General features: G+C 47.7%; 1 protein-coding gene across 9 annotated transcripts in view; it reads right to left on the bottom strand.

Annotated features, from left to right (window-relative positions):
• hectd1 (HECT domain containing 1) overlaps positions 1 to 13,264 on the bottom strand; it is a 42,759-nt gene that overhangs the window by 21,406 nt on the left and 8,089 nt on the right. For 5 of the 9 annotated variants that reach the window (XM_084438509.1, XM_084438515.1, XM_084438511.1 and 2 more), the window contains exons 11-25: positions 12,998 to 13,172; positions 11,475 to 11,613; positions 11,180 to 11,350; positions 9,675 to 9,897; positions 9,042 to 9,305; positions 8,583 to 8,665; positions 7,798 to 7,932; positions 6,686 to 6,832; positions 6,412 to 6,506; positions 6,158 to 6,263; positions 5,829 to 5,963; positions 3,846 to 3,985; positions 2,981 to 3,304; positions 2,399 to 2,565; positions 1,922 to 2,098 (exon numbers count right to left, since the gene is read on the bottom strand). In XM_084438509.1, coding sequence (XP_084294635.1) covers positions 1,922 to 2,098; positions 2,399 to 2,565; positions 2,981 to 3,304; positions 3,846 to 3,985; positions 5,829 to 5,963; positions 6,158 to 6,263; positions 6,412 to 6,506; positions 6,686 to 6,832; positions 7,798 to 7,932; positions 8,583 to 8,665; positions 9,042 to 9,305; positions 9,675 to 9,897; positions 11,180 to 11,350; positions 11,475 to 11,613; positions 12,998 to 13,172 — 2,481 coding nt within the window. The remainder of the gene's footprint in view (positions 1 to 1,921; positions 2,099 to 2,398; positions 2,566 to 2,980; positions 3,305 to 3,845; positions 3,986 to 5,828; positions 5,964 to 6,157; positions 6,264 to 6,411; positions 6,507 to 6,685; positions 6,833 to 7,797; positions 7,933 to 8,582; positions 8,666 to 9,041; positions 9,306 to 9,674; positions 9,898 to 11,179; positions 11,351 to 11,474; positions 11,614 to 12,997; positions 13,173 to 13,264) is intronic. The other 4 variants (XM_084438510.1, XM_084438513.1, XM_084438517.1 and 1 more) reach the window with 1 other exon arrangement.

Genomic DNA, 13,264 nt, shown 5'->3' with positions numbered 1-13,264 from the left:
CATTAGGAGGAGTTAAAGAGCAAAGCGAGTTTGAAAACAGGTGACAAAGCTGGGTCTAGAGCCAGAGAGAGGTCAGTCTGAGCCGAGATTAGAGTTGAAAAATTAACAGGAATTTATGGGAATTAACTGGAATAAATTTGGAAGGATCCTACCAATCACCACTAAGAATACCCCAAAATACCCCAGAGTACTGCCAAAATACACCTCAAAGTACCCAAAAAAGGTACCCCAAAGTACCCAAACATAATTAAAAGTACCCAAAAAATATCCCCAAAGTAATCCAAAGTTTAATAGTTAATTCTGAAAGTATAACAGTTTTTTCTTATGTTCTGTCATTGGCGCCTGCACATTATTTTGTTCCAGGCTTCTGCATAGTGACACACGTGCACACAGTGCAGATGCACATGCTTGATAATTTCAAATACAAAAGTAATCTTTTCAATAGAATAGGAAAAAGTGTTTGTTTAAAACAAGGACATTCGGGGAAAAAAGAAGTGCTGCTCATTGTCATTGTTCCTTTTGATAAGAAGAGCGAGTCCCTGCATGGTCTGTAGGTGTGTGCTGTTCTGTTCAATAAGCATAATGTGGTAGTTTGTAGCACTTTTGTATTTTGGGGTACACTCTGAGGTATTTTGGTTTGATTAGTAAACAGAATTTATTCCCGTTATTTGCCATCAATTCCTGTTGTGAATTTTGGGTAGTTGTAATTTTGCAACCCTAGCCAAGATGGAAATTGAGATCGAGCACCACCACCACCCCGATCATGTCTATCCAGCCCTCACCAGATCATCATGTTAGCACAAACACACAGTAGTATGACATCTCATACACAACTGGTCACTTTTTACTTCCTGACTTTACACAAAAAAGTGTTAGTGAAAAAAAGGTATAGAGCTACACAACTAACAGCCTCCTCAAAGCATTTAAATGCACTTGATGTTCACAATTTGTTTCCATTTAGCATGTTTTAATCCAATGACTCCATTTAGGTGCTCACTAGTTAAAGTAATAATATCAGAGCAGGTGTGTGTTGAAAAAGCCGGGGTCTAAATACTATTTAAAAAAATGTTATGCACTTTTCTTTACATGATTGCTCGTCTGGCACAAATTACCCAATTTGTTTCAAATATGCAAATGCCATCCATGTGACCCTCCAAGCAAACTTTAGTAAAACATGACAGTGAATGAAAGTATTTCAAATAGTATTTCAACCCATGTTTAAAACGGTAAATGTGTATTCCCTGTCCTGGACACTCCCCTATGGTAAGTAAAGGGGACTTTACTCAAAGTGTTTTGTATGTTTTCCAAGAAGCCAACATGCATTATATAAAACATGCATTATTTGGTGGGTTAGAACATGATAGACAAAACTGCTTCTGCCACCCTAGAAGTGTGATGTGCATACAAATGACATACCAATGAGCTAGCACATAATCACACTTCTGAGGGAGTTTCAGAAACAGCCAAATCCATCCAGTTTTTACCCACCTAATAATGATACTTTTACAACCTATACAAGGGTGGATTAATGGAAAACATCAAAACATTTATTTTGAGTAATGTGCCCCTTTAAAAGGTGCTGTATGCGGTTTGTGATTTCCTAGTTGAGACTTAGGACATTTTTTGAAAGATTCAGAAAAAAGCAGCTTGGAAACAGCTGTGTTGAGGAACAGGTCTTCACCTATCCAATCATGTTAGATCAGAGGTTACCCCAAGGAAGAGAAGAGAGGAGGATGCTTCTTCTGAGTATTCAAACAGGGCCAGAGACTCTCGAAGCAGGCACTGTGCTGAGCTGAATTGAGCTGAGCTCCAGCTCCAGACCCCAGACACAGCCAGGCAGGGGGCCGTATGTAAGTGTGTGTGTGTGTGTGTATGTTCTGCGTGAGGCCTGTATGTGTGTGTTAAGGGCCGGGGGGCTCACCGTTGTGGGCCTCCCCAGTCACGGTTCCCTCCCCAGCAGGGTTTCCGTCCTGGTCGCGCCACTTCCAGTCGATGCCGCGCACCACGCGCGCCCCGGGCACGATGTACTTCATCACCTGGGAGCGGAACAGACGCCGCTGGCGCCGCAGGTTCGCCTCCGCCTCCTTCACGGCCTTACCTGGGGGAGGGAGGGAGGGAGAGAGGAGAGGGACAGGGCAGCTCAGATATATTGGAACAGACCTGGCGCCGATGGGGAACTTGTTCGATAAACACACAGTGCTGACTGGAGTACAGCGAGACGGACGTGGTTAAATGAGCGTCTGTTCTCGGGTGTTGCGCTGCATGTGACCTCTGATCTGTCCTGTCAGTAAATGTCGCCTGGCCGACCAGCAGCGGTGGGGCGGGGCTTACCCAGCTGGTCCTCACATGTGACATCTGATCTGTCCTGTCAGTAAAGGCCGCCTGGCCAGGGTCTTACCCAGCTGGTCCTCACAGACGCCGCTGACGGTGCCGTAGATCTCCAGGCCGGACAGGGACAGGTAGTGAGTCTGACCGCTGGCGTTCTTCCCCATCTGCTTGATGCGGACGTGTCTCCAGCCCTGCTTCTCCTCCCTGGACGGGTCCAGAGGCCACGTAGCCGTGGAGCTGCAGCACAACAGGACACACGGACACACACACACACGGTTATGGACACACCAGGATACGGGCAGAAACACACCAGGACATGCACAAAGACACACACAAAGTTATAGCCCATATACTAATCAGGTGTTACAGTATATCTGATCCGCCCAGTGATTCTGATCTGCTCCAAAATGTAATGGGTTCTAAATTGGCCCATCCTACACCCCTCCACCGAGTTTCGTGAAAATCAGTCTGGTAGTTTTTGTATAATCCTGCTTTGTGCACGAACGAAACAAACGACACCCAAGTGAAAATATACCCTCAAATATCGCAATGTATTGCTGTATTGATTTTATTGCACAGATCTAGTGTGTGTGTGTGTGTGTGTGTGTGCACGCACGTGTTCATATGTGTGCGCATCCCTCACACCACCCACCCAGGCTCGTTGAGGCTGCAGTCGTCCACATGTGTGTAGAGGGTCATCCAGTTCTGGCCGTCCTTGGACACCTGGAACACCCAGTTGCGGAGGGCGGAGCGCCCGTAGCCGCGGGCGTGGCGCAGCGTGTAGGCCGAGGGGATCACCCACAGCCCCAGGTCCATGGCGAACCAGGCGTTCTTGTCGTCGTTGGTGTGACAGTTGAGGGCGGAGCTGTCCCGGCTGAGGATGTCCTCCAGCCGGCCGTACGGGAGGTTCCGCCCCTCCGATGACGTCACGACCACCAGGCCGTAGGCGGCGGGGTTCACCCACTCGTAGGCGGTCCTAGGGAGGGGGGCAACCAATCAGCTTTAATCAGATCAGAATTCAATAAGCCAGTGGGGTTCAGGCCTGGTTCTAAAACAATGGGGTTAAGGTACAGTTCAAAACCAATTGTATTAATATGAGTTTGGGCTAGTGGTTTGAAATGTATAGATAGTGCAGAAGTTATCTGGTTATGAACTGGAAAATTCCATCTGCCACGTTCATTTCAGTCTGCTTCAATCTCACGGTTTGTGGGTTTTGGTTACCCATGAAGTATTCAGCGTGTTGCTGACTCGGTCTCAGCATGCAGGTGTGGCCACGCCTTCAAGCTTCTTTTATTTTAATTCTCTGGTGTCAACAAGACACCAAATTGCAGCAGAGCGAAACAGCAGTTTACAAAGACGCGGTTTTCACTGAGGAGCCCAATCACTTATCCCTTTCTATTTATCATGGCAATATTTAAATGAATACATTCTTATGAAAATCGCACATACTGCAGCTTTAAGGTTCTGGGATCCTCATATTCTCAGTGGGTCTTTAATCGACATGGATGGGGTCTTACTTGGCATTGGTTCCGATCCAGTAGACGATGCCGTTCTCATCGAAGTCGTGCTGGTGTCTGAAGGTGAAGGTCTGCCCCTCCCTCAGCTTCCTCACAAAGATGAAGGAGGCGCGGTCAAAGTCATACCACTGCTTGGCCACCTGGAGGAGGGGGGCGAGGTTAGACAAGCTCTTCAGGATGGGAACAAGAGAGGAGAGGACAAGATGTAAAGAGATGAGAGGAGGGAGAGATGGGAGGATGTAGAAAGATGAGGTAGAGAGGAGGAGGTAGAGAGATGAGAGGAGGTAGAGAGATAAGAGAAGGTAGAGAGAAGAGAATGTAGAGAGGAGAGGAGGTAGAGAGATGAGAATGTAGAGAGGAGAGGAGGTAGAGAGGAGGTAGAGAGATCAGGAGGTAGAGAGAGAAGAGGTAGAGAGATGAGAGGAGGTAGAGAGAGAAGAGGTAGAGAGATGAGAGGAGGTAGAGATGAGGAGGTAGAGAGATGAGAAGGTAGAGAGAAGAGAATGTAGAGAGGAGAGGTAGAGAGATGAGAATGTAGAGAGGAGAGGAGGTAGAGAGGAGAGGAGGTAGAGAGGAGAGGAGGTAGAGAGATGAGGAGGTAGAGAGAGAAGAGGTAGAGAGATGAGGAGGTAGAGAGAGAAGAGGTAGAGATGAGAGGAGGTAGAGATGAGGAGGTAGAGAGATGAGAAGGTAGAGAGAAGAGAATGTAGAGAGGAGAGGAGGTAGAGAGGAGAGGAGGGAGAGGAGAGGAGAAGAGAATGTAGAGAGGAGAGGTAGAGAGATGAGAATGTAGAGAGGAGAGGAGGTAGAGAGGAGAGGAGGTAGAGAGGAGAGGAGGTAGAGAGATGAGGAGGTAGAGAGAAGAGGTAGAGAGATGAGGAGGTAGAGAGAGAAGAGGTAGAGATGAGAGGAGGTAGAGATGAGGAGGTAGAGAGATGAGAAGGTAGAGAGAAGAGAATGTAGAGAGGAGAGGAGGTAGAGAGGAGAGGAGGTAGAGAGGAGAGGAGGTAGAGAGAGGAGAGGAGGTAGAGAGAGAAGAGGTAGAGAGAGAAGAGGTAGAGAGATGAGGAGATAGAGATGAGGAGGTAGAGAGGAGAGGAGGTAGAGAGATGAGAATGTAGAGAGGAGAGGAGGTAGAGAGGAGAGGAGGTAGAGAGGAGAGGAGGTAGAGAGATGAGGAGGGAGAGAGATGAGGAGGTAGAGAGAGAAGAGGTAGAGATGAGGAGGTAGAGAGAGAAGAGGTAGAGATGAGAGGAGGTAGAGAGGAGAAGAGGTAGAGAGATGAGGAGGTAGAGAGATGAGAAGGTAGAGAGAAGAGAATGTAGAGAGGAGAGGAGGTAGAGAGAGGAGAGGATGTAGAGAGGAGAGGAGGTAGAGAGGAGAGGAGGTAGAGAGAGGAGAGGAGGTAGAGAAGAGAGGAGGTAGAGAAGAGAGGAGGTAGAGAAGAGAGGAGGTAGAGAGAGGAGAGGAGGTAGAGAGGAGAGGAGGTAGAGAGAGGAGAGGAGGTAGAGAGAGGAGAGGAGGTAGAGAGAGGAGAGGAGGTAGAGAGGAGAGGAGGTAGAGAGAGGAGAGGAGGTAGAGAGGAGAGGAGGTAGAGAGGAGAGGAGAGGAGGTAGAGAGAAGAGGAGGTAGAGAGGAGAGGAGGTAGAGAGGAGAGGAGGTAGAGAGGAGAGGAGGTAGAGAAGAGAGGAGCTAGAGATGAGGTAGAGAGGAGAGGAGGTAGAGAAGAGAGGAGGTAGAGAGGAGGAGGTAGAGAGGAGGAGGTAGAGAGGAGAGGAGGTAGAGAGAGGAGAGGAGGTAGAGAAGAGAGGAGGTAGAGAGAGGAGAGGAGGTAGAGAGGAGAGGAGGTAGAAAGTAGAGGAGAGGATGTAGAGAGAGGAGAGGAGGTAGAGAGAGGAGAGGAGGTAGAGAGGAGAGGAGGTAGAGAGATGAAAGGAGGTAGAGAGATGAAAGGAGGTAGAGACGAGAGGATGTAAATCTCACCATCTTGAGGAGGTACTGTTCCAGAGACTCCACCGTGGCCAGAGGCTCCATCTTCAGCATGCGACCGGTCCGGTCGATCAGAGCGGTCTCACCAGGGGCTCGCTCCAGACGGAAACGCAGCCTCCTCGTGAGAATCTACACACACACATACGCGCACACACACACACACGCGCATGCAGACACCACACAAATACACATCACTAGTCAGGAACAGCTCTCATCCAACAGATTCAAGTGACTAAAGTTGGACAGTGGCTATTAAGTGTGTGTGTATGTGTGTGTGTGTGTGTGTGCGCGTGTGTGCGTGCGTGCGCTTGAGGTAGACTGACCTGCAGGTTGTAGGTGGATCCTGGGGTGTCGTACAGATGCAGAGGGAGCCGTTCTATGGACTCCAGGACTGCTAGGAGTTTACGGATTAAGGCAACTGCTGGTCTGCTACAGGAGGGAGGGAGGGATGGATGGAGGGAGGGAGGAAGAGAGAGAGACAGGTTGTGAGCGAGACCACAAAAAAAGAATCTGTACATGAAAACCAAGCCCTTAACATAATGAAATCATATCAATCACAAGAAAAGCACCAGCTCACCTTTCATGATCTTCGTTTTCACTGAATGCAGTTTTAAATACATTTATCCTCTCCATTAATGGCTTACAATCATGCTTCAGGTCGAGCTCCACACTCTGAAACAGACCAGATGACAGACAGTCTGAGTGACCTGGAGACTGACTAGATATGGATGGACACAGGTGAGTGAGCTGGCTTCTGGGCTTATGAATAGATGGATGAGTGGATGAAACAATGACGAAATGGTTGAATGGATCAAATAAATCAACAGATGGTTCATCTGTTGGTAACATACATTATTAAGGACAGTAAAAAGTGCTTGGACGAGTCCACTGCTGCACATCTCATAGGGGGAGATGGTGTTCTCGTCCTTCAGAACCACAATCAGGTTCTCCAGAGCTGTCTTCATCAGGTCTCTCCACGTGTTCTCCCCCTCCATACACTGGAAATCATTAGAACACAACAATCAACAATCACTGAATACACTAGAACACAGGAACGCAGGAACCCGGGCAGGCAGACACCACCACCAGACTTCACACTGCCAGTACGTAAATAATCTTTCCATCTCAGTCATACACACCTGATCACGCCCAACGTCTAAAAATACACACTCAGTGGACACTTCATGAGGTAAACCCATCTAGTACCCCTTTTGCCTCCAGAACAGTCTGAATTCTTCATGGCCTGAATTCAACAAGCTGCCCTTCTGCACAACACTGTTAACACTGTTGTAAACAGATATTATTTGAGCATGTGTCCTTTCTTTAACAAGTCTCGACATTCTCCTCTGACCTGCCTCACTAACAAAGTGTTTTTTTCCACAGAACTGACGCTCACTGGATGTTTTCTGTTCATCAAAACAATTCTCATTCTCACCAGCCTCTAGTTTAGAGACTGTAGTGCCTGAAAATCCCAGGAAGGTAGCCGTTTCCGAGATGCTAGAGCCAGGCTCAAAACTCACCTCTTCAACAAGTACTACCAGGATCCTCCCTCTTAAGCACCCATTGTATTTTTAGTTTGCCATTCTTCACTTTGCCTTCAGCACTAGGTTATGCTCTTAATCACTTGTTTTAGAAAGGAGATGCACTTGTGAGTTCTGGCAAGTAATAGTACACTGACTACCCATGTTAAATGCAATTATTGTATGTCGCTTTGGATAAAAGTGTCTGCTAAATGACTAACGTATTGTAGAGCCACCACATCTGGCACCAATGATCATATCACGGTCAAGTCACTTTGATCACGCGTCTTGCCCATTCTAATGTCTGTCCAAACAACAACTAAACCTCTTCACCATGTCTGCATGCTTTATGTTGCAGCCACATGACTGGCTGATTGAGCAGGTGTACCTAATAAAGTGTCTGATAAAAGTATGTTAGTAAGGGTCAGAGGTCAGGTGTATACCTGTCTGTTGGTGTGCAGCTCCCAGGCAGACTCCAGCTGAGTGGCGATGTTTCTGAGGGTGACCACCACCCCCCTGGGCATGCTCTCCACCGCCTTGAAGTGGTCGTCATACAGGTCCCGGGCCATAGTCTTCACCTGGGGGGCAGGGGGCAAGGTTACAGCCTGGACACACTTTGAGAGGAGGACTCAGTAGGCTTGACAGGTGCTAGACTCACGAGTCAGTCTCTAAAACACTGCGCTCAACTATAGACTGAAGACATTCATCTAAATTTCGTCACTAAAAGTGGGTGGAAACTATGAGATTGAAAAAAACAAACTGCATTGCAGAACCAATCCAACGCCTTTAGGGCAGTCCTTCCTAATGGGGTGGTGAATGTTTTGTTTTGATTCGCCACTCTAGTTTGTTTGGAGGACAATTTCCGGTAAGGTGGGTCCTTCACCCTATTGGAGATGTAGGAAGTGGCTCTGATTGGTAGCGCCGGTTTTTGGCGCTGTTCTAGTAACAGCTTTCAATGGAGATGTCTCCAGACCTTCAGAGGAAGACCTCAAAAGTCTGACATCGCAAGACTAGGCAGACGCTAAACTAGATCTGGGACTCCAAGCTTCATCTGTGTCTAGGAAACTGATACGAATTTTGTCACCATCATATCAGCTGACCGCCAATAATTCATAGGAGTCAGTGAAATGGAGTTTAGGGTTAGTGTTCGGTACGCTACAGACAGACAGACTCTACTGTGAGGGTTAACAGTGTGGAGGTCAGGACTACTGTGTGAGGGTTAACTAACCCCCACCTTCTGTTTGGTTTTCTCCAGTTTGGACTTGAGCTTCCGACCTCTCTTCCCGGTCCAGCCAGTCACAAACTCCGACCCTGCAACACCGAAAGAGAGAGACAAGAGCGTTACAGAGCATGGACCAATCAGACGCTTAAAATCAGTCATACTGTGAGGGCGAGGTGCGTTTGATTTGCCAAACAGGCACAGATTAATAGACCCTAATGTAGTCTACTACACCAGGGGAGCTATATCAAACACACTGATCTAAGCCTCTTAACTAACTCACCCAGAAGGCCTCTGACGGAGTACTTGATCATCCTGTTTGTGAAAGTGTGTGTGCATGCATGTTTGTGCGTGCGTATGCGCGTGTGTGCGCGTGCATGTGTGTGTGTGTGTGTGTGTGCACGTGTTTCTGCATGTTTGTCTGTGTGTGTGTGTTTGTGTGTGCGCGTGTGTGTGGGTATAACTCACCCAGAGACGTCTCGGCGGTGAAGGAGTGCTTGGTTCCTCTGTTGGACTCGAACACGAAGCCGGGCAGGTCCTCCTTCAGGATGGTGGCCTGCTGGCCGTCTGAGTTGTGGATGGCGATCTCGCCCTCCTTCAGGCAGGTCAGGGACCAGTTCCCCACCGTCAGCTTGGTGGGGCCCAGGGACGACAGGATGGGCTGGCTGGCCGTCACCGGCTTCACCTGGCTCCTCGCCCTCTGGAGCTTCTCCAGGAACTCACTACGACTCTCTGGAGGGAGGGACGGAGGGAGGGAGGGGGGGAGGGGAAAGGAAGAGAGAAAAGAGAGAGAGAGAGAGAGAGAGATTCAGAACTCCTGAAATGTAATTTCAATGTCTGATATCAGCAATCCAACAGCTGTGGGCTGTGATCTAGGTCTAGCTAATCATTCCAGTGGGGCTGTGTGTGTGTGTGTGTGTGTGTGTGTGGGCGCATGTGTGCATGTGTGCACATGTGTGTATGTGCATGAGTGATTGTGTGTGTATATCCACGAGTGTGTGTGCAGGTGCATGAGTGTGTGTGTACATGTGCGCACGCGTGTGTGTGTATGCATGGATGGATGTGTGCGCGTGTGTGTGCGAGTGCGTACGACCCTCCTACCAGAGCTGTCGGAGCCTCCCTCAGGGCTGCCGCTGGAGTACATGGTGGCCAGCTTGCCATCCAGGATGAACCTGAACCAGCCGTTGGAGCCGTTGGAGAGCTCCAGGGCTGCGGCGTCGCTCCAGATGTACAGGCAGTCGCGGCCGCGGATGATGGACCAGTCCCTCCAGTGGTACGGCTTCCCCTGCTGCACCTCCTTGGCGTCCTCCTGGTGCTCGTCCTCCTGGGGGGCAAAACAGCACACCCAGGTGGTGAAGTAAGCGGTTTATGAGCAGTCTCTAACTGCCCTCTGCTGGTTGGTTGGTGTAAATCTCAGGCTACGAATGGACGGACACACACGTCACAAAGAAGCGGCTGGACCGCTTCAAAAAACTATGGAACTCAATCGTGGATAGAAGAGTGTGGAGACTATGAGGTGCTATAAAGTGTGTGTGTGGGGGGGGGATGGCACGGTGTGGATTTTTTCACACCGACTAATAAACTCATGGCAACACTGGTAACACAGACTAGCCTACAATAAGAGTGCTTACTTTCATCTTTAACGTTAGACCCTACGTTGAACAGCACTGTTGTGTAGCCTATTTGAATTTGGTATTGTATGCTTCCCCGGCTTGCCTGCAAATGCATGATCAGAGTAAGGAAAGATAAACGTTACTCAGTCTTGTGATTCTTTATAATCAGAATTTGTTTATTGCCATGCAGTTTTCATAGTCTACTAGGAATATGCACCATGTCTGAAGCAAATTCCTAGTATGTTGAAAAACTACAAGACAAACTAATTCTGATTCTGATCATAAAGCACAGGACCGAGTGTAATGTTCACCTTATTCTGACTATGATCGCACATTTGCAGGCAAATGGCAAATTGGAGGCATACAACGCCAAACTGCCTCCGCAAATCTGTTTTATGAACGGAATGCTGCTAGAATAGGCGAGAGAATAGGCTCCTAGAATAAACTAGCCAGCTAGCTAATGGCAACAGCCACTAGGTTAGGTTAGCTTAACAGCCAATAGGTAGCTAAGTTAGCTGAACGTTAGCTAGGCTAGCTAGTCACAAGAGGGTATTAGCCATAACCCCCCCTTTTCCTCCCCTCCCCTCCTCTCTTCACGTGAACTGCAATATGATTCCTCTAGACTCCCTGCGCACGCGGAGGGGCAGATCACAGACACTTGTCTGAGTTTGATGAGAGGACGCTGATATGTGAAAATTAACTAAATAGGTAAAACTACAGTTGGGGCAGAAAACAACGGTGGGCGGTTAAAATAATGGCTCGATGAATACACGCTGTATGCCCAAACACTGAGTAACACCGCTAACACCGACAACCGTGACAAGCCTAGTGTGTGTGTGTGTGTGTTCTAGTGCGTTTCAGTGTGTGTATTTTCATGTTCTGCGAGTAAGTGAGTGTGTGTGTGTGTGTGTGTGTAAGAGCATGTGTTCTAGTGTGTTTATTTCCTAGTGTGTTTATTTCCATGTTCTCTGTGTGTGTGTGTGTGTGCGGTACCTTCTCTGGTTTGGCCTCCTCCTCGTTCTCGTCGTCGGAAGAGGGTCCGGCCAGCGTGGAGACCTTGTTGATGACGCCCAGTCGGGCCAGCTGGTCCAGGAACACATCACCCCCCTGGTCCACCAAGTCCCTGATGATCTGCAGAGCCAGCAGGTGGCCGTCATCGTCGTCCTGGGGGAGAGGGATGGCATCACGCACAGTCTGCTCACAAAACACTGCTGCACCAGTAGGGTGTAAATAGTGCTGTTGAGGAGGGGAGGTAGGGGTCTGTGTGTGTGTGTGTGTGCTTGTGTACCTCCTGGTCCAGGACTGTAGCAGTAATCTCCACCAGAGTCGTAGGCAGGTTGTGACCAGCGTCGGAATCACACACCTCCTTCAGCAGCAGTTCGGAGCTGTAGTGAACCATCTTCCTGATCAGGGCCAGACTAGCTTTCCTGGAGGAGGGTGGAAGGGGGGGGGGGGTCAGGTCAGACAAAGCCCTCTATAACAATATGGTTAGTACCGATTAGGTGTGTGTGTGTGTGTGTGTGTGTGTTTTCGCCTGAGCACTCACACAACCTGTGACATCATATTCCAGTCAACGTGAGGAAGGGTTAGGGGTACCGGACTTTGAATGGATATATACATCTACACGCCTCTCCCATTTACTGAACATGCTTAACCCCCTCAGGACAAAATGACAACAGATTATATTTATACTTCTAGCTAGAGTTTATCAGATTTTATCAAAGTTTGTGCTTGCATATCCTGTGCATTGTGCCTGGGCAAATAGCCTACAACGAGACCTGTTAACCGTTTGTGTACCAAATACATTGACAAATACATCCACTAGATGGACAACAGTGGTTATATTTTTTTAATTTTGAGATAAATAAAACATTTTATTTCTGTCTTCTGCATGGCTGAGTGTGTCTGAGTCACAGGCAGACAGGCGACAGGCTGTTACTGTCCTTTGTCCAAGATGATGGCCCATTGTGAAAGATCATGGGGTGTGGTAGGGGTGTGGTGTGGGTAATGAATATTCTGATAGCCTGCTAATTAGCCTGCTAAATTTGGGAACTGTTGTGACTAAACCCTTTTCTGGCTATTTAGATCTAATATATATATATATATATATAAAATATTATATTATATATATATAATAATTTTTATATCATTACATAACCAAGACTTTGATGAACAATTTCATATTGACAAAACAATTCATCACTATCGCTTACAACACAGTGACACCCATGTATTTTCAAATGTACACGCTAATTCACCGGATGTCATTGTGATTGATGAGGACCACAGTGAGGTGTACTTTTGTTTCTAGTTTAGAAGAGGCGTTTCTCACTAAACAGCTTAAGTACCAGCCACTGGTACAAGCCATTATACAGCTAGGCTAAAAAAGTGTCAGCTAATTGTGTTTATATTTGGCCGCCTGAGCCATGTCCATAGGTTAGTAGTCAGAAGCCTGAGGATTATGGGGTTGACCAAGTGTGAAGCAAAGCAGACTGCTGAAATATTGCTCGATCTCCTCCATTATTGGCAGCCGCTGCATTTGGTTTGGTCTGAGTGGTATTTTCTGTATGCTTACTGTACATCATTATTATGTATATTATACCATCAAGATATATGCATGTGTGTTTATGTATGTATGTGCATGTAAGCATATTGTGTACATCCTAGATGCTTGCTCGTATCTATTGTCTAAAATGTGACACTTGTTAAACGACCCATCAACATGATGGCAACAGAACTATATTTGGACCCCTGCAATTTAAAAATGCAGACCTAAATAAAGAATTCAAGTATGTGTGTGTGGTTGGTTACCTAATAGAAGGCAGCATGGTTTGCTGGAAGGTTTGTGCAAAGACAGGCAGCAGCCTCTTCAGGTAGATGGGGGCCATCTCTGGGTCTCCTCTGGGCTCGCTCCCCTCCTCCTCCTCCTTGTTCAGCTCCTTCTTCTTCTTATCGTCCCCTTTATTCACAGGGCACATCCAGTCTCCTGTCACACACACATGCACACACACACGCACACACACAGAAGATTTCAATGCATAAGCTGTTTTGTATGATATATTGTGTGCGAGAGCCGGG

Source organism: Borostomias antarcticus (assembly GCF_949987555.1).
Source record: "Borostomias antarcticus genome assembly, chromosome: 5".
In the NCBI taxonomy this organism is placed as follows: domain Eukaryota; kingdom Metazoa; phylum Chordata; class Actinopteri; order Stomiiformes; family Stomiidae; genus Borostomias; species Borostomias antarcticus.
The sequence above is the reverse complement of the archived record's forward strand: the minus strand, read 5'-3'. Positions and strand labels throughout refer to the sequence as shown.